The 21,485-nt window shown below is 35.1% G+C and overlaps 1 protein-coding gene across 1 annotated transcript in view; it reads right to left on the bottom strand.

The window, feature by feature from the left end:
• Positions 1-21,485, bottom strand: part of TBL1X (transducin beta like 1 X-linked) — a 597,792-nt gene that overhangs the window by 52,060 nt on the left and 524,247 nt on the right. The window contains exons 8-9 of the mRNA XM_053706454.1: positions 15,674-15,815; positions 10,746-10,809 (exon numbers count right to left, since the gene is read on the bottom strand). Coding sequence (XP_053562429.1) covers positions 10,746-10,809; positions 15,674-15,815 — 206 coding nt within the window. The remainder of the gene's footprint in view (positions 1-10,745; positions 10,810-15,673; positions 15,816-21,485) is intronic.

Below are 21,485 nucleotides of genomic sequence, written 5' to 3'. Positions count from 1 at the left end.
AAATTTGTTTAAAATGGTATGCTCTATCTGAATTATGAAATACTATTTTGGGATTTCATGTACCTAAGTCAAATAGGGACATATATGTAGCAGGGTTAGACCAGATAAGTCAAAGGGGTGAAATGAGAATTGAAGAAAAAAAAATATTCAGAGCTAAAGGGCAAAATTAATTATGAAAGTATATTACAAAGTTGGATTATTATGCAAAATTAAAGGGATATGAAAATTTTCTTTTTTGATTCAGATAAAACATACAATTTTAAACAACCTTCTAATTTGCTTCTATTATTACATTTGTTTTATTCTCTTTGTATCATTTGCTGAAAAGCAGAGAAGTAAGCTCGGGAGTGTGGACGTGTCTAAAGCACTGTTTCCTGCCACATAGTGCTTCAGACACCTACCTAGTTATCTCGTTAACAAAGAATACCATGGGAAGAAAGCACATTTGGATAACAGAAGCTCATTTTAAACTTTTCTAAAATGGTATGCGCTGTATGAATCACAAAAGAAAAGGTGTTTTCTGTCCCTTTAACTAAGATAGCATTGCATTTTAAACATTTGTATTTTTTAATAATAAGCAGGGTATGTAAAAGGATAGGAAAGGCAACATTAAACTTGCATGATTCAGATAGCACGTGTCATTTTAAGACACTTTTAAATTCACTTTATTTTCAAATGTGCTTCATTCTCTTGGCATCCCTTGTTGAAAAAGAATACGCACATATCCTACACTAGTGGGAACTAGCTGCTGATTGGTGCCTGAACACATTTGTATCTTGTGATTGGCTAACTAGCGGCTAGATTTAGAGTTCTGCGGCCAAAGGGGTGCGTTAGCTACGCATGCTTTTTTTCGCCCGCACCTTTTAAATACCGCTGGTATTTAGAGTTCACAGAAGGGCTGCGTTAGGCTCCAAAAAGGGAGCGTATAGCATATTTACCGCCACTGCAACTCTAAATTCCAGCGGTGCATACGGACGCGGCCAGCTTCAAAAACGTGCTAGTGCACGATTCCCCCATAGGAAACAATGGGGCTGTTTGAGCTGAAAAAAAAACTAACACCTGCAAAAAAGCAGCGTTCAGCTCCTAACGCAGCCCCATTGTTTCCTATGGGGAAACTCTTCCTTAGTCGGCACCTAACACCCTAACATGTACCCCGAGTCTAAACACCCCTAACCTTACCCTTATTAACCCCTAATCTGCCGCCCCCGCTATCGCTGACCCCTGCATATTATTATTAACCCCTAATCTGACGCTCCGTACACCGCCGCAACCTACATTATCCCTATGTACCCCTAATCTGCTGCCCCTAACACCGCCGACCCCTATATTATATTTATTAACCCCTAATCTGCCGCCCCCAACGTCGCCTCCACCTACCTACAATTATTAACCCCTAATCTGCCGACCGGATCTCACCGCTACTCTAATAAATGTATTAACCCCTAAAGCTAAGTCTAACCCTAACACTAACACCCCCCTAAGTTAAATATATTTTAAATCTAACTAAATAAATTAACTCTTATTAAATAAATGATTCCTATTTAAAGCTAAATACTTACCTGTAAAATAAACCCTAATATAGCTACAATATAAATTATAATTATAGTGTAGCTATTTTAGGATTAATATTTATTTTACAGGCAACTTTGTAATTAATTTAATCAGGTACAATAGCTATTAAATAGTTAATAACTATTTAATAGCTACCTAGTTAAAATAATTTCAAAATTACCTGTAAAATAAATCCTAACCTAAGTTACAATTAAACCTAACATTACACTATCAATAAATAAATTAAATAAACTACCTACAATTACCTACAATTATACCTAAAACTACACTATCAATAAATTAATTAAATACAATATCTACAAATAAATACAATTAAATAAACTAAAAAAAGTACAAAAAATAAAAAAGAACTAAGTTACAAAAAATAAAAAAATATTTACAAAAATTAGAAAAATATTACAACAATTTCAAAATAATTACACCTACTCTAAGCCCCCTAATAAAATAACAAAGACCCCCAAAATAAAAAAATGCCCTACCCTATTCTAAAATTAAAATAGAAAAGCTCTTTTACCTTACCAGCCCTGAAAAGGGCCCTTTGCGGGGCATGCCCCAAAGAATTCATCTCTTTTGCCTGTAAAAAAAAAACATACAATACCCCCCCCCCCAACATTACAACCCACCACCCACATACCCCTAATCTAACCCAAACCCCCCCTTAAATAAACCTAACACTATGCCCCTGAAGATCTCCCTACCTTGTCTTCACCACACCGGGTTCACCGATTCGTCCTGGCTCCGACGTCTTTATCCAAGCCCAAGCGGGGGGCTGAAGATGTCCATGATCCGACTGAAGTCTTCATCCAAGCCGGAGCTGAAGGGGTCCATGATCGGGCTGAAGTCTTCATCCAAGCGGGAGCTGAAGAGGTCCATGATTGGGCTGAAGTCTTCTATCAAGCGGCATCTTCAATCTTCTTTCTTCCGGATCCATGGTCATCCCGCCGACGCGGAACATCCATCTTCACCGATGACTTCCCGACGAATGACGGTTCCTTTAAGGGACGTCATCCAAGATGGCGTCCCTCGAATTCCGATTGGCTGATAGGATTCTATCAGCCAATCGGAATTAAGGTAGGAAAATTCTGATTGGCTGATGGAATCAGCCAATCAGAATCAAGTTCAATCCGATTGGCTGATCCGATCAGCCAATCAGATTGAGCTCGCATTCTATTGGCTCACTTCAGCCAAGACTCTAAATACCGGCGTTAGAAAGATCCCATTGAAAAGATAGGATACGCAAATGGCGTAGGGGGATCTGCGGTATGGAAAAGTCGCGGCTGGAAAGTGAGCGTTAGACCCTTTCCTGACTGACTCCAAATACCAGCAGGTGGCCAAAACCAGCGTTAGGAGCCTCTAACGCTGGTTTTGACGGCTACCGCCCAACTCTAAATCTAGCCGTAGATGTGTTCAACTCACTGCCAGTAGTGCAATGCTGTTTGTTCAGCAAAGGATAACAAGATAAAGAAGCAAATTTGATAAAAGAAGTAAATTGGAAAGTTGTTTGAAATTTTATGTTCTATCCAAATCATGAAAGAAAATATATAACGTTTTATATATATATATATATATATATATATATATATATATATATATATATATATATATATATATATATATATATATATATATACTGTATATATATGTATATATATATATATACACTGTATATATATATATATATATATATATATATATACATACATATATATATACATACACAGGTGGCCCTCGTTTTACAATGGTTCAATTGACACCGTTTCAGAATAACAACCTTTTTTTCCAGTCATATGACTGCTATTGAAAAGCATTGAGAAGCAGTGCATTTATTAAAATAGCCAGTAGGTGGAGCTCTCCGCTTGTGTTGCAGCAAAGTCAAGCAAGCTGAAATTAATCAGTTTAACCAGACCTGAGCCTATCGAGCAGATTTCAAAGGAACAAGATCTTCCTGTCTATAACTCAGTCCAGATTGGAATGCATTGAAAGAACTGTTTGCAGAAAAATGCAGGTGAAGTCTGTGTTGTGTGATTATTTTATTAGGTTTATATTGCTGTTTAGCAAATGTTTTTGTTTATTTAACTTAGTTTAATTATATATTTTGTGTTGTGTGATTATTTTACTAGGTTTATAATGCTGTCTAGCATTTAAAGTCTTCATTTCAAAGCTTTAAAAATAATGTATTAAGTGTTATGACAATTTTGAGAGGGGCCTGGAGCCTAACTCCCTCACTTCCCATTGACTTACATTATAAACTGGGTTTCGATTTACAACCATTCCTTCTGGAACCTAACCCAGGCGTAAACTGAGGGCTACCTGTATGTATATATATATATATATATATATATATATATATATATATATATATATATATATATATATATATATGCCTTTGCGTTTACAAAATAAAACCCATAAATATGCTATATGTTTATCTAATATGTTGGCAGGTAACAAGGTTTATGTATATACAGATGTAAGGATTTTAATGTAGTTTTAAATCAACCAATCAATCAATCAATCAACTATAGTAATAGACAGACGTGTGGGGGCTAAAATGTAATACTGTTAAAAGGACATTAAAGTCAAAATTAAACTTTTATGATTCAGATAAAACATGACATTTTAATAGACTTTCCAATTTACTTCCATTAACAATTTTTTTATATGCACACTTTCTGAGACACCAGCTCCTACTGAGCATGTGCACAAGATCACAGAGTGTATGTATACTAACAGGTCTGTGATTGGCTGATGGCTGTCACATGATACAGGGGACAGGGAAATGGGGGGAAAATAAATTGGTCAGAAATCAAATCTACAGCTTATTTGAAATTCAGAGAAGGAGTTATTGTATTTTTATTATGCACTTGTTAATTATGCAGTTTTACTTTATGTAATGGTCTAGTTTAAAGGGACATAAAACCCAATTTATTTATTTCATGATTCAGATAAAACATACAATTTTAAATAACTTTTCGATTTACTTCTATTATCAAATTTTCTTCGTTTTCTTGTTATCCTTGTTGTAAAGCAGGAAGGTAAGTTCAAGAGTATGCACGTGTCTTCAGCACTATACGGCAACAATGTTATACATTAGCAACAGCACTAGATGGCAGCACTATTTCCTGTCATGTAATGCTGCAGGCATGTGCATGCTATCTATAAGGATATCACTTTAACAGAATAACATGAGAACAAAGCAAACTGGAGAATAAAAGTAAATTGAAAAATTTTATAAAATGTTATTCTCTATCTGAACAATGAAAGAATAATTTTGGGTTTCATGTCTCTTTAAGTTAAAAAAAATGCATATTTAGTAGCCAACCATAGGGTGAAATAGACATTGGGGCCCATTTACAAATTTGCGGGCGGACATGATCCGCTGTAGTGAATCATGTCCGCAGCACATCGATTATCATTGCACAAGCATTTCTCATGAAATGCTTGTGCAATACTGCCCACGGCACATTTGCGGCCAATCAGCTGCTAGCAGGGGGTGTTGTTTCCTCAGAGGTGGCGGACGAGTTAAGGAGCAGTGGTCTTAAACTCCTGTTTCCAGCGAGCTTGAAGTCTTGCACGGAAACAGGTGCATTCAGGGGTTAATAAATCGGCCCCTTAAAATGAATTTTAAAGAGATGTATTTTATTATAGCACATCATTTAAAGGAAGACAAGCAGTGCAACAAGACAATGGGGAAATTCAGTAGGATCCTTGTTAACAAAATAAGAGGTATTAGTGTAAACAATAAAGCTGCTAATGTTAATTTATAGATTTTTTTTTAATAATGTTTAAAATATTCAAATCAGAAATTATAAATAATTCAAATATAATACTAAAGCACCACTATCTAAAAATTACATTTACAGGAATAATTTCATGACTTTATAATGTGAAACTTGGATGAGAGAAGAGAAAGGGGCAAACTAATATAAACCTTTCATCATAAAAAATTGAGAACTAGTAACCGATTCAGTGAGAAAGACAACAGGGAAATGTCAAAGAACAGAGAAGAGTTCCATGTTGTCCTCTGCAACAAGAATCTGTGCTGGAAAGCAAATTAGAAAAGTAAATCTGCATGTCACAAAGAGAAAAGCTCATTTAAAGGGACACTCAACAACAAAATTGTTATTGTTTAAAAAGATAGATAATGCCTTCACTACCCATTCCCCAGCTTTGCACAACCAATATTGTTATATTAATATTCTTTATAACATTTAAACCTCTTAATTAGGGATGGGCGAATGTTTCGCAAAATTCGAAAAACGAAACGAATTTTAACACATTCGTTCGAATCCAATTTCGAATGTATACATAACATTCGATTTTCGAATGTTCGGTTTCTAAATTTATGATTACATTCGAAAATATTCTTTTCGAAAAATTCAAATTTATATTTGTAATAGTATTTCTAATGCTTTCTTTAAATGTAATATTCAAATTATGCAATATTCTATATAGAAACATTCAAAATGATATATTTGTATCTATTATGTATCAATTTACTAGATTCCCTCCCTACCACATGAACTATTGAACTTCTGAATAGTATTTGTTAAATAGAATGTTAAATTTGAAATTTCGAATGTGTACATTCGATATAATTATAAACATTCGAATTCGAAAGTGACATTCGAAAACTGTAAATAGCATTCGATTATAGAATTTTTAAGAATATTCGTTCTTATCAACATTCGGATTTATAATTCGAATTTCGGTAATAACATTCGTTCTATCATTCGAAATTCGAAAATTTACACATTCGCCCATCCCTACTCTTAATTTCTGCCTGTTTCTAAGCCACTATAGACAACCTCTTATAACATGCTTTTTGTATTAGCTTTTCACAAAAAGATACTGCTAATCTATGTGGGCTATATAGATAACATTGTACTCTCTCTGGTGGAGTTGTGGCTGACACTGCACTAATTAGCTAAAATGCAAGTCAATAAATAATAAATATTGATAAAAATTAATTAAATATAGATATAGATCAGATAGACTTTTTGTCCCACGAGGAACACCTTTGAACTAAATAGAAATCTGAATAACATTGTAGTTACTATATCTAAGTCTGTTATTTTCAGGTATCTGTTTTGAATAAGGGTTTGTCTTTCTGCCTTCGTAACAATTGTAATTTTTTCCAGCTGTATAAGGATCTGTATAGATTCTTTAGAAACATCAGACTTAAAACTATTAGTTTTGATAGGGATATTAGTTCTCATAAAAAAAATGACAACCAGTTAAGGTTAAAAGATGTTGGTTTAAGAAATGAGTTCTTTTATTCCCAACCAAAATAATCACAGTGTTGAAACTTTTGTACATTTCGTACATGATATTGATTCACTTAAACTTAAATCTGAAAAAGGTAAAATTACTAATAAAAGCAGTTATAAGAAATCTTATGGTAATAAGAGTATTTCTGATATTTGCACCAAAGTGAGTAATTTTTCTAAAAAAGATCATGAAGCTTTAAAATCACTTCAAGGTAGAGATGACATCATTTTAAAAAGGGCGGACAAGGGCGGTGCCATTGTAATATTGGATACAGAATATTATATTAATGAGATTAGGAGGCAACTAAACAACCAGAATGTATACAGGAGGTTAAGTTGTAATACCATTTTTTAAATTCAAAAGGAACTTAAAAAAATCATAATTAATGCTGTGAATAACGCTATCATTGGTAAAGATTTAGCTCAATTTCTAGAAATTAAACACCCTATAACTCCAGTTATTTATGTTTTACCCAAAATTCATAAGGATGATAAGGAACCGCCAGGTCGTCCCATTGTTTCCAGCATTGGTTCAGTGTCCTCTAATGTTTCTATCTATTTGGATAAAATCCTTAGACCTTTTGTTGAAAATAAATACTCATTCATTAAAAACACTAGTGATTTTTTGTTAAAAATTGAGGCATTGGATCTGGGCACTAGTAAATTTATACTCTTCAGCTTTGGTGTTGAAAGTTTGTATATATCAATTTCCTGTGTTAGTGGTGTGGGGGCTGTTAAATCAATCTTAAGTAACAGTGGTGACTTTTCTTCTGCTCAGATCGAGTTCTTCATTTTTTTGTTGGAATTTGTCCTTTATTACAATTATTTTTTATTTCAGGACGAATATTTTTTGCAAATACAGGGTACTGCCATGGGTTCCAACGTCGCCCCAAATTATGCCAATCTGCTAATGAACATGTTTGAAGAAAAATTTGTATATGCCAATTCTGACTTCATTCAATGTGGCGCTTGTTGGTGGCGCTACATCGATGATGTCTTTGGCATTTGGCTGGGCGATGTTGAAACCCTGATCTCCATTGTTAATGACTCAAACAGTTCCAATACATATCTGAAGTTCAAACTCACTTATAGTGAGGAGCAGTTGATTTTTCTTGATACTAAAATTATTAAAATTGATAATTCTCTTAAAGTCGATTTATTTAGGAAATCTACTGACCGCAACAGTATTCTGCACTTTGATAGTGCTCATCCCCTTGCCCTCTTAAAAGCCTTACCTAGAAGTCAACTACTTAGGGTTCGTCGTATTGTTTCTGATGAAAAACTTTTTGATATTAGATTGAGGGAAATGGGTGATCGTTTCATTGAGAGGGGCTATCAGCAGACTCTGATTGAAAAAGAAATGAACGTTATCTCTAACACCTCCAGAGGGAGCCTTTTAGGTCCTAAAAAGGATAAAAAATCTAAGAGCCAGCGGATGGTCTTTGTCTCTGAATACAACGAGTTCATTGAGGTCCCCATGCCAGCATTCAAGAGAGGTGTTAACATTCATCAAAAACTTATCAGGGCGGATATTGGCTCTGCTAATACTGTTGATGCACAAAATTATTTAACTCACAAAAATAATGGATGTTTTCCTTGTCTTGGTTGCTCTTGCTGTGGGAACATGATCAAAGGATCCTCTTTTTTCCATTCTAGGTCTGGCAAAAAGTATTCCATAAGAGATTTCCATACTTGTAACACCCAATATGTGGTTTATTTGGTTAAATGCCCATGTGGGCGTGGTTATGTGGGTGAGACTTCTAGATCTATTAAAGATAGGATAATTGAACATAAAAGCTCTGTGAGGAATAACAATCCTCTTGCCCCGGTTTCTTGCCATTTTTCCCAAATGGGACATGCTGTAAATCAGCTGCATTTCCAAATTATTGAATTTGTCCCTAGACCTAGGAGGGGTGGGGATAGAAATTTACTGTTAAAACAAAGAGAATGTTTTTGGATATTTTAATTAGGCACTATGGATCCTGTTGGCATGAATAGAGATTGGGACCTCTCTATTTTCCTTTGATATTTTCTTTGCTATTAGTACATAATATTTTCCTTTTTGGATTTTATCATCTCTTGTTGTTATACTCTCATCCCTTGATTTCTGGTTTAAACTATATTAATTAGCTTAATCTTAATCCCTTTAAAAAGCTTATTTTCTGTTGTCAATATAAATTAAAAAATGTTCTTTTGAGTTAAAATTCTAAAATTAACCTAAAAATTGTTTTTCAAATAGTAAACTTTAATTGAAAATACATATATATGCTGCTGTCTCTAGTTAGGTTTTTGTAGTACTGTTTTCTATCCTATTGAGCTGTTATTGTTTAACTAAACATATGAAATGGTTAACTTTGTAAATACCTATTACTGCCCTCTTGTGGTGGCTGGGTATATAAGGATACTTTATATCAGTATTTTATATTGCATGTTTAAGGGAGGTTGACTCCTGAAACATTGCTTTTTTGGCATGCTCAATAAATAATTGAACTCCACCTTATTGCTGCCTTCCTTTTTGTCAATATTTGGATATTCGTGGGTCCTTGTGGTGACCTAGGTTGGCGTGCAGTGGCCTGTTGTGCTGGACTGTTATCTCTTTTGAATAAATAATAAATAGCCATGTGATCAGGGGACAATAAAAAGAGGCTTAGATACAAGGTAATCACAGAGGTTAAAAGTATATTAATATAACAATGTTGGCTGTGCAAAACTGGGGAATGGGTAATAAAGGGATTATATATCTTTTAAACAATAACAATTTTGGAGTTGACTGTCCTATTAATAATTTGCCTGAAACACAACAAATGAAAGGTGCTAGAAAAAAAATGAATGTCTATAAAAAAAATAAGTCTTTCTTTTCATTTCCTTTGTTGAAACTAAGCTCCTTTCCATTAGATCATCCTAAATGTGTCTGTATATTGAGCACTATGTAGCTGCAGTGTATGTTGCAATGTTATAAATTAATCTGTAGAAAGAGCTATAGGGGCAGATTTATGTTTCCGCGCGAGCCTTCAGAGATACGATCGGGATGATTGACAAACCTTGCTAGCGACCGATTGGCCGTGAATGTGCAGGGGGTGGCATTACATAAGCATTTCACTAGAAATGCTGACAGCGTATGCTGTTGGCATTTAGCAATGTCGGACGGACATGATTCGCTACAGCGGATCATGTCCATCCGACATTTAATAAATCTACCCCTTAGAGTACAGTAGCTTCAGCCACTCTATGATAAAACTCTATGGTAAATAAAGCTAGTACTGTATAGCTAGAAGTACTAAAGCCTGAACACAAATTGATAATGAATATGTCTTTGCATATGAGACATCCACACAGAAGTTAAGAGAAAGCTGCCACATTGTGCCCAGGACACGTGCACACTCCTAAACTTACTTCAGTATACTCTCATAGAGAGGGACCAATATCCACTGAAGACACAGAGAAAGTCAGGTAAATGTGATAACAGGAGTAACTCGGAATCATGCAAGTTTAATTTTAATGCCTATGTCACTTCAAGTGCTTATTCCAGTTTACATCTAGGGGAGTGAGTGTGATGAATTAAAATATATTGTATTATGTTCTGTTAATAATAATAATAACAATAATGATAACAAAATAATAACAAATATATACTTCTTATATACTGTTACTTATTGAAGAGCTCCTAATGCCTTTATATGTTTCACAGAAAGTAGAAAGAAATTTTGCGATCAAATCTGAAAAAGGCGATGTCTTTATTTTGCCAAATAACAAGCCTAGAAAGTCTCTTTATCAGGCAGGTCTGTCAGAGTGCAGGGAATCTATATAATTGTACCAATTAAATAATTGTATACTTTAAGCAGATACATTTGCATAATAACATTGTAACATGCAATGAAAACCCTAGAGTGTGGATTAATTTACCATCTTGCGTCCAAATCCTTGCGAAACCATCGTATGATCCCGTAGCTAGCAGCGTGCCATCAGTCTGTTAATGGTCAAATGAACAAAAGCAAGTGTGTTGAGAAGAGAATCAAACACAGTTCAGTAATCTTTCATTTTAAAGGCAGAGTGTAAGCCAAGTAAAACATAACAGTCCTTGAACAAAGCATTTTAAGGTTTACAAGAGCCATTTGTGATTAGCATCAAATGCGCCTGGGAAAAATCCCGAACACTGTAATTAACTTGATTGTGAAATGAAATAAAGTTTTCTACTTTGGAATTTTACAATCTGAAAAATGAATAGAAAGTTATGCTAAATAATCAATTTTTACACTTTCTTCTCTACTGTGCACAATTTTCTTTATGAGATAATACTAAAATGTAGACCAGGTAACATAGGAAAGCAAAGTAAAAAGCATTTGTCAAAATTCACTAAAGTGTGCGGGGTAAGTGAGATGTTGTATTGATAGGTTTGTTAGAAACATGACAGAGCACAGTCTGGTAAGCTGTAAGGTGCTGTATCATAACTCAGTGCCTCTCTGCTTACCTCTAATCTCAGTGACTGCCTCCACCAATGTATTTTTTAGCACTAGCTCAAACTTACTTATTTAAAGGGAAATGTCATTAACATTTATAAATATATTGCCCCTTGAAATAACAGAAATCGCAGGCTCATTGCATACATTTTTAAATGAATATGAAACCCCCCTAAAATATTTTTTAATTCAGATAGAGTATATCATTTCAAAACAGTTTCCAATTTACTTCTATTATTAAATTTGCTTTCTTTCCATGATAGGTAGGCATCTGGAGCCTACATGGCAGGAAATAGTATCGCCATCTAGTGCTCTTTGAAATGAATAACATTGTTGCAAAACTGCTGCCATACAGTGCTTCAGAAATGGGCGGACTCCTAAGCATAGGCCTCTGTTTTTCCACAAAAGATTCAGAGGGAAAAAAAGAAAAATTGATAATAGAAGTAAATTAGAAAGTTGTTTAAAATTGCATGTTCTATCTGAATCATGAAAGATACATTTTAGGTTGCATATCCCGTTAAGGTAACTTTTTTTTACATTTTAATTAAAGGGCCACTGAACATAGTTGATTAGTAACAGTGAATGCATAATAACAAGATAATCTAAAAGCACTTAGTTTAAATTTCAAATGAGTAGTAGATTTCTGACAAATTGATTTCTGACTGCATGATGTGACAGCTATCAGCCAATCACATCATACATATATTTATATTCTGTGAATACTTTCACGTGCTCAGCAGGAGCTGTTGCCTCAGAAAGTGTGCATATAAACTATTGTGCATATTTAGATAATGGAAGTGAATTGTAAAGTTTTTCAGTCTTTAATGTTAATGTTATTGCATTTGTAGACTCTTTCAGAGTGTGGCTCCTCAAATTTGCTATTGGGTCAGTGGTAAGGACTGTGATTTGCTATATCCCCATCTATTAAAATAGGAAAAGAAGGTCAAAGGTGAGTAACTGGTAAGAGAAGGAGCTAATTTAAAAGATGCAGCTTGTGGCAAACGGACAGCACACTTTTACATGAAAAAAATTCATGCATTGTATAACAAGGATATCTTGAGTTAAGTGTAACTTTAAAATGACAAAATTGTATGTGTGTTGGCATCCTGTTGATGTTTATATTTTAGTAGTAGATCAGTCTGCTAGACTGAACTGTAAGATCTGACTGAACATTGAGGCCTCACATAGCATTAACTAAAGGAAAATGTTAAATGGAAAGTACAAACTATAACTCAAAGTTTAGAGTTGTATTCAGTGTACGCTTTATTAATATAATTTCAAATAATTATAATATTATATTGCAGTCTATTGAAAAATGGTCTTACTTTACTGAATACATTGCTATCATTTATATCAATGAGATGCATTTAAACATGTTGCATTTCTTTGAAAAATTATCAGTAAATGTGAAATTTAAAAGTAATAGAGTTGTATTAGTTGTGAACTTCTAATAAATGCTGATTGGGCGATATATGCTTCACATTACCATTGATTGGCTGATGGGTACTTCCTCCCAGAGGCATAACTAGACCTTACTAGGTCCCAGGAAGGACAAGGACTATGAAAGTGCTACCCATTTCATCACCGCCCTTTCTAGCTTTTAAGCTATAAGAAAATTAACAAGTAGACAGATAGGAAAAAGGAGCGACTTGGTTAGTCTTCTCCAGAGATTTATGCACTTGCACAGCCTTCCTCTACAAATATACTGCTAGGTATTTCTGTAATGGTGCACTGTGAAAGCCATCTTGAAATGCCTGCTATCATATCGTAAAGGCAAATTTATACAGTTTCCCTAAACTGTGTGTTTTGAAGTTAGGCTCATGGAGGGGCCAGATCTGATGCAGCTGGAGCCTGCACTTTACTAGGCCCTTCTGCTAATTCTAGGGCCAGATAGTCCCCATAATAGTGCAAGCCCAGTTTCAATTGAGACCTTTGTGACCCTGTAGTTATGCACCTGCTTTCTGGTAATTGTGATCGACTAATATGTACTTCCTGCTAGTGCTTATTAATTTTTTATATAAATATCCGCTAGACTCACATTCAGTGACTGAGCCTTCTTATGGAGCCAGTGGTTACACAATATACTACAGCAGCAGAACTTTAAGCAGGTACAATCAGACAATGTGGGTGCACACACCACGTGGACTTAAAGGGACATGAAACCCAAATTTTTTCTTTCATGATTTAGAAAGAGCATGCAATTTTAAACAACTTTCTAATTTACTTCTATTATCTAATTTGCTTTGTTCTCTTGATATTCTTTGCTGAAAAGCATATCTAGATAGGCTCAGTAGCTGCTGATTGGTGGCTGAACATAGATGCCTCGTGTGATTGGTTCGCCCATGTGCATTGCTATTTCTTCAATAAAATATATCAAAAGAATGAAGCAAATTAGATAATAGAAGTAAATTGGAATATTGTTTAAAATTGTATTCTCTATCTCAATCATGAAAGAAAAATTATGGGTTTAATGTCCCTTTAAGCTTTTCAATTTGTCTACAAAGTACTAGAGGCATTTGTGCTTAAAGAAGTGTATTGAAAAATCCTTCTTCTCAATTTTAAATGTACTAAACATCCCTTTGAACGCTGCAGTAACTGCACAACACTAATCTTCAATGGGATTATTTGGTTTATTTGGGAATTAGCGCTCAAGGACCCTTTGATAATGAATCTACTAGTGTTTGCACACCAAGTGATCTTCGTGAATCTAGTTAAGTGTGTAAATGTGGACTAAAAGCCAAAGTTAAAGGGACATAATACTCATATGCTAAATCACTTGAAACTGATGCAGTATAACTGTAAAAAGCTGACAGGAAAATATCACCTGAGCATCTCTATGTAAAAAAGGAAGATATTTTACCTCACAACATCCTCAGCTCAGCAGAGTAAGTTCTGTGTAAAAAGTTATACTTCAGCTGCTGTCCAGCTGCAGGTAAAAAAAAAATGAAGAAATGAACTGCAGCCAATCAGCGTCAACAGTGCTGAGGTCATAAACTCTTTTACTGTGATCTCATGAGATTTCACTTAACTCTCATGAGATTTCACTTAACTCTCATGAGATTTCATAGTAAACTTCCTTAAACTGAATAGCACAAAGCTCACTCCCTTGCCTGTCCCGGGACAGACATACTGATTTGCTGCTTAAAGTCCTTTGCAATGGGGTTTGAATACTTAGGACATTTTGAGGTAAAATATCTTTCTTTTTCACATAGAGATGTTCAGGCGATATTTTCTAGTCAGCTTTTTACAGCTATGCTGCATCACTTTCAAGTGTTTCAACATTTGGGTATCATGGTCCTTTAATATGCACTAAAACAAGACTTATCACAATGTTTTATCACACAATGTCAACCTTAGTTTAACCCTTTGAGTGCTAATGACGGCTCTGAGCCGTCACAGAGTTTCTCACTCTGGTAATAATGACGGCTCAGAGCCGTCATGAGCACTCTCCCACCTTGAGGGAGATCTGGGGGCTCCTAACAGCTCCTACCCCAGCGATCGTTGCCTGTAGAGTGACAGGCATCGCCGGGGGTTCACGTGATGCACGGTGACGTCACGCGCAATAACGTGATGACGTCACCGTGCAACTTTTTTTTATGCTTAACAATGTTAAGTATAGGAGGAGGGGGCATGCTGCTTAGAAGCCTGTATCTCAGGCATCTAAACAATAAAAAAAGTTACAAAATGTTTTTTCAAAAATTAAATAAATTAAAAAAACCTTAGAAAATATTAGCACCCAGGTGGGAAAGTGCTTAGCACTCAAAGGGTTAATGTGATATCATAAAATACATTTTCCCCTTAAATGGGCATCAAAGTCAAAATAAATCATTTAAGAAAAAGAATGTTATAAATTGTTTTAAAAAGAGCCACCATATAGTGATCTAAACACATTCACACTCCTAAGCCTATAACACTGTTTTGCCATGGAAGGAACCCAAGTTTCAAGTAAGGACACCAAGTAAAAGAGGAACATTTGTCATATATAGTAAATTGGAAAGTATTCTAAAATGCTATCTTTATCATGAAACTAAATGTTTGATTTCAATTCACAGTTAAAAAAAGCTTACATAACACATCCTATAATAAATGTAGGCTATTCTAACATAAGTCTACAATGCAAATGTATGGCCTTTGGAATACTATTTAGACATTGTGTATTTTCTTTTAACGTCCATTAAATGAATTAAGCTAAATCTACTACTTAAAGAAATCAATATATCAAGAGAAATGTTGCATGTAGCTTTTAAGGAATAAGTACAGTAGATTTATGTATACAATATGTATTTTGAAAATACTAATTAAAAATGCAAATATTGACAAAAAATAAATAAATTCAAATGATTTATTAATGAGTTCTGACAGTAAATAACTTACATTCCAGTCCAAAGAAGTGACGTCTTTGTTGCTGGGAACATCTTGCCCTCCTTCTCTAATACAGTGCCTTAAAACTAGCTGCGTTGAATTACTATTGTTGATTTCATTTAAATTCCATATCCTTGCTGTGGAGTCTCCTGACCTTTAAATGAAAAAAAATAATAATTAAAGGATAAGTGTATATCTTGACAAAAACCTATAACTACAGTGTGAGCTTGTTAAAGGGACACAATAGAATAACACATCAGACGATTGTGCTCTGCAGTTTTGTTTTAGTGGCAAAACTCCACCCACCACCCGGCTTCTTTGGAGGAACCAGTTACTTCTTAGCTTTCTTAAAGCCACACAGGGACAGATATGTGGCAGGGCTTGTGAAGTCTGTAGTGTGCCCTTTCAATTCTCAGAATTAGAAAAACAACTACAGGAAAAGAGACGAGATAGATAAATAAAGTATATTGCAGATTTGTCCATTTAATAAGTAAATTCATATTTAATTGGAATTATTATATGTAAGAATATTTTTTACATGAAACAAATTAGATTATTTGCATCTTTCAGGCCCTTCCACATCCCATTATGTTTCTGCCTTTCCTGGAATGAGTGTCCACTGGGGAAGTTGGGTTGGAGGACAAAGGGGTAATGCCTCCTCACCTTACGCAGATTTGTACTTTGGACAGACAGAAAATTAGAGGTAGGGTAATTTTCCCACTCATTTGATAAAGAACAATCTTCTCTTTTAATTAAGGGCCACTGCCCACTGGGTATAATGTAGTCAGTAAGAAAAGTGCAGTTTTTTAGATGTTGGGTTAAGAATTAGAATTGTGAAGGGAGGATTCAGATGAGGAGACTCCAGAATGTAGCTGGGTCACAGATAGAGGGTGAAGTAAAGGTAAGTGGAAGAGACAGGCCAGTTCTGAGCTGGTACACCTCAAAAGATTTGCCAGATTAAGCGAAGATGTTGGGGATATTAGTTCAGGGGTGGCAGGCTGATTTGCCTAGTATAGTGAACAGTCCTTTAGTCATGGAAGAGGAGCATACTATGGTGGGCAGTCCTTCAGACATGGTAGAGGGGCATACTATAGTTAACAGTCCTTCAGTCATGGAAGAGGGGCATACAAGTCAGGGCCTGAGGCAGATGTTTGTGGTAGGAGACACTATTATTAGGAAGGTTGATAGGGTAATTTGTCATCCAGACCCTTTAAATAGAACAGTTTGCTTTCTTCCAGGGGCTCGTGTTAGGCATATTGTGGAGCGTATTGATAGATTGTTACAGGGATGTGGGTCTGATCCTGCAGTCATGGTACATATTGGTACTAATGAAGGAATCAGTGGGAGATGGAGAGTCCTAAAAAATGACTTCAGGGAGTTAGGTAGCAAGCTTAAAGCAAGGACCTTCAAAGTAATATTTTCGAAGATATTACCAGTGCCATGTGCTAACTCAGTAAGGCAGAAGGCACCAAGGGCTGTTAATTCATGACTTTTTAGAGCACTGGAGTAAGGATGGATTGCACCTCAATGACATGGGTGCAGGTGTGTTGGGGGAAAGGATGGTAGCACGTTTAGAGAATCTTTAAAACTAGGCAAAGGGGGGAGGGTCAGTTAAAACACGATAGAACAGAGAGATCAGTTTGTGAATATGTCACTCCTATAATATCTCAAGGAAGAGATGAAATGTCACCTTAGAAAGTATGAAGGAAAGCACTGCAAGTAGCAGCAGAAAGCACATGCAAATTAAATGTATGACAACAAATGCAAGAAGCATGACAGGTAAAATGGGGGAGCTGGAGCTCTTAGTTGCAGAAGAAGACTATGCTGTTATCAGTATAACTGAAACTTGGTGGGATGATTCACATGACTGGGCAGTTAACTTAGAGGGGTATACTTTATTTAGGAGGGACAGGAATAATAAAAGGGGTGGAGGAATCTGCATGTATATTAAACCTAACCTTAAACCTACAATAAGGGAAGATATTTATGATATAAGTAACAATGTAGACCCTGTGGGTTGAAATAAAGAGTGAGGGGGAAAATTAAAAAATAATAATACTTGGAACATGCTACAAGCCCCCCAACATTAGTGACCTGGAGGAAACAACTACTAAGGCAAATAGGTAAGGCTGCTAATAACAGTGCTGTAATTATGGGAGATTTTAACTACCCTGATATAAACTGGGCCAATGAAACTAGTAATTCAGCTAAGGGGGATAGATTTTTAAATGTTCTCAGGGATAACTTCTTGTCACAATTAATAGAGGAGCCAATGAGGAGTAAAGCTATTTTGGATTTAGTGCTATCAAACAATTCAGATATAATATCAAACATAGAAGTCAAAGAACATTTGGGTAACAGTGATCATAACATGGTCACATTTGAAATCTCGTTTCATAAGCAGTGTCTTAAAGGTTTAACTAAGACTTTTAATTTTAAGAAAGCAAAATTCAACGATTTAAGGAAATCATTAAATAACAAATTGGGACAAAGTATTCTCTAATAAAAATACAGAGGATAAATGGATAACCTTTAAAACTTTGTTAAAGGACCAGTCAATACAGTAGATTTGCATAATCATAATCAACAAATGCATTAACAGAAGACAATGCAATAGTACTTAGTCTGAACTTCAAATGAGTAGTAGATTTTAAAACATTTTTTTTAAAAGTTATATTTACATCCATTCCCCCTGTATCATGTGATAGCCATCAGCCAATCACAAATGTATATATGTATAAACTGTGAACTCTGGCACATGCTCAGTAGGAGCTGGTGACTCAAAAAGTTTAAATATTAAAAGACTGCACATTTTGTTAATGGAAGTAAATTGGAAAGTTGTTTAAAATTGCATGCTGTATCTGAATCATTAAGTTTAATTTTGAATTGAGTGTCCCTTTAAATAAATATACATATCAACAATACCATATGGTTAAAAAAATAAAAATAAAAAATCCAAGCCAATGTGGCTAAATAAAAATGTGTTAAGAGAAATTAGGAGAAAATGTAGGGCATTTAAATTATTCAAAGAAAATAGTACATACTTTATACCATATTTATAAGGAATTTAACAAAGCATGCAAAAAAGCAATCAAATTAGCCAAAATTGAAAATGAAAAATTAATAGCAAAGGATTCTAAGTCTAATCCTAAAAGGTTCTTTAAGTACATAAATAGCAAAAAAATCTAAGAAGGACAATATAGGTACATTAAAATGCATGAAGAGTAGCATGGCTGAGGTACTAAACCAGTTTTTTTCTTCAGTGTACACAAGAGAGGAACCAATGGAGAATACTTTGGAACAAACTAGAACATGCCAGCCTATACTATTAACTGGGTTATGTACAGAGGATATCGGGAAAAAAATGGATATTATTAAGGTAAATAAAACTCCAGGCTCAGATGGAATACACCCAAGGGTGTTAAGGGAACTTAGCACTGTTATAGACAAACCTTTACTCTTAAATTTTCAAGACTCATTATCCCCAGGCATGGAACCCCAGGATTGGCATAAAGCTGATGTGATGCCACTCTTCAAAAAGGGAAGCAGGGATGATTCTGTCTAGAAACAAAATTCATGGATATAATTGCTAGTATTTAATGGGTCACCTTTTAGTGGGATTATTTAAGCTTAACTGGACCTTTTTGTAAGTATTTTAGATTTGTATAGGTTTTTTTTTAAATATTTATTTTTTCACGTATACACAGTCATCTAAATACAGGCCATGAAACAAAATTACAAACAATGTTCTTTACAGAGGCGAGACAAGTCTTGACAAGTTATAGAGCAAAAAAAAACGAACACAGCTTATCAGTAAAAGATACAATAATGTCCCAAAAACTCTGTGTTAGAAGGGGTATGGCCAGAGAAAGTTATAGGCTGTGTAACACATAATTTGAATTTATCCTGGAAAATATATAAAGCAAGTCTCTATAAGGACATAAGAACATTAATATCTGTCCTAGGGTGGATTGAACCTACTTATAAAAGATATCAATACGGGGGGGGAGAGGGGGGTGAAAAGAGATGGGGAAGGAAGACCCAGAAAAGAGAGGAAAGGAACAAAAGAGAGAAAAAAAAAAAAAAAAAAAAACAACCCTGCAATACCCCCCAGCCCACTCTGCTCCTACGCTATTCGGCCCAAAATGCTGGGTATCTACCCGCATTAATCAATTCCAAAATGTAGGCCGATTGACTAAGTGGCTTAATTAATTGTTGCTGTGCCTGAGAGGGAAGTGACAATATTACTGGGCCCCATTTTTCTAGGAATCTCTTTATATGGGCCTCATTATACTTAGATATTGCATATTATTCCACCATACATTGTTTCAATACTTCTTTTTTGAATTTTATGAAAGAGGGAAGGTGGGAGAGCTTCCAAGATGTCAGAATCGCATTCCTGGCTAGTAGAATTACGGTGTTAATTAGCTTATAATTATTTTGTTGTTGTGAAAATTTAACTAAAAAAATGACCATTTGGGCTTCTAACCTAATTTCTGTATCTAGGATTTTATTCAACCAAAAGTTTATTTTCAGCCAGAACTGGTGGACTTTGGGGCATAACCAGATACAATGTAAGAGATTTGCTTGTTGAGCCTGGCATTTCCAACACCCGATAGTTTTTCTATACCATTTAGACAGTTTGTCCGGGGTAATATATGTCGCGTAAAGCATTTTTAAATGCCTTTCGCGCCATGCTAAGGCATTTCCTGTTTTATTCAACAAGTTCAGGCTTACTTGGATTTGTTGAGGCCTAAGCTCTGGAAAAGTATTATTCCAAATAGATACTATTTTCTCCAGTTGGGCCTCGTGTTTGGAAAATGACATCAACCGGTAAAATGCAGAGATTGACGAAGCCCCGCTGGTATATTGATTCATTAAGGTCCTTAACGGGACATATGTCCAATTAGAACCGAATCTAAGTTTAAGATCTGTAATGTAATGCTTTATTTGTAAGTACGCAAAGTGATCAGTTTGAGGAAGCCCGTATTCTGCTCTGATGTCGAGAAATGTTCTAATTATTGTAGTGGGAGTAACTAGTTGTTTTAAGAAGGTCAGCCCTTTCAATTTCCACCTCTCAAAAACCTTATAAGTGAAACCTGGAGCAAATCCTGGACATCCCTGAATTGGGAGATATTCTGAAACAAATGGGGTTGTGCCAATTTCTACACAGAACCTCTGCCATGCCAGGATCACGTTTTTGAACGTCGGCATTTTAACAATTAAAGGAGGAAGTTGTGACATTGGACAATGTAAAAGAGCTTTCAAATTGAATGGGTGGACAAGGTTAGCCTCCCCAGCAAGAACAGTAAAAAATTCTTTCTCTGAGATCCAATCGGCCGCTAGTTTTGCGATTGAAGCAATGTTATAGTAAGTAATATTCGGGAAAGCAAGACCAGCCGACTCTTTAAAGAGTGATAATGCACTTAATGCAATTCGGGGTCTTTTTCCTTTCCAGATGAATTCAGTAGATATTCGGTTAAATAATTTTATATCTGCCTTATGTAGTAAAAAAGGTATATTTTGGAACAGATATATTAACTTAGGTAAAAGTATGATTTTAATAAGCATAATCCGTGCAGAAAGAGAAATAGGGAGAGAGGCCCAGTCATTCAATTTCTGCTTACAATAATTGAACAATTTAGCATAATTCAACTCATACCATTCATATGGAGCTTTTGACATTATTATTCCTAAATATTTTATTTGAGTAACTTCTCTAAATGGGTGATCTAGTGCATGGCAGGAAGTTCTGTGTATCCATAGTAATTCGGATTTTTGAAGATTAATTTTATAGCCAGAAAATGACGCGAATATTTGCACT

The sequence above is a fragment of the Bombina bombina genome, chromosome 3 (assembly GCF_027579735.1).
Source record: "Bombina bombina isolate aBomBom1 chromosome 3, aBomBom1.pri, whole genome shotgun sequence".
Lineage (NCBI taxonomy): Eukaryota > Metazoa > Chordata > Amphibia > Anura > Bombinatoridae > Bombina > Bombina bombina.
The sequence above is the reverse complement of the archived record's forward strand: the minus strand, read 5'-3'. Positions and strand labels throughout refer to the sequence as shown.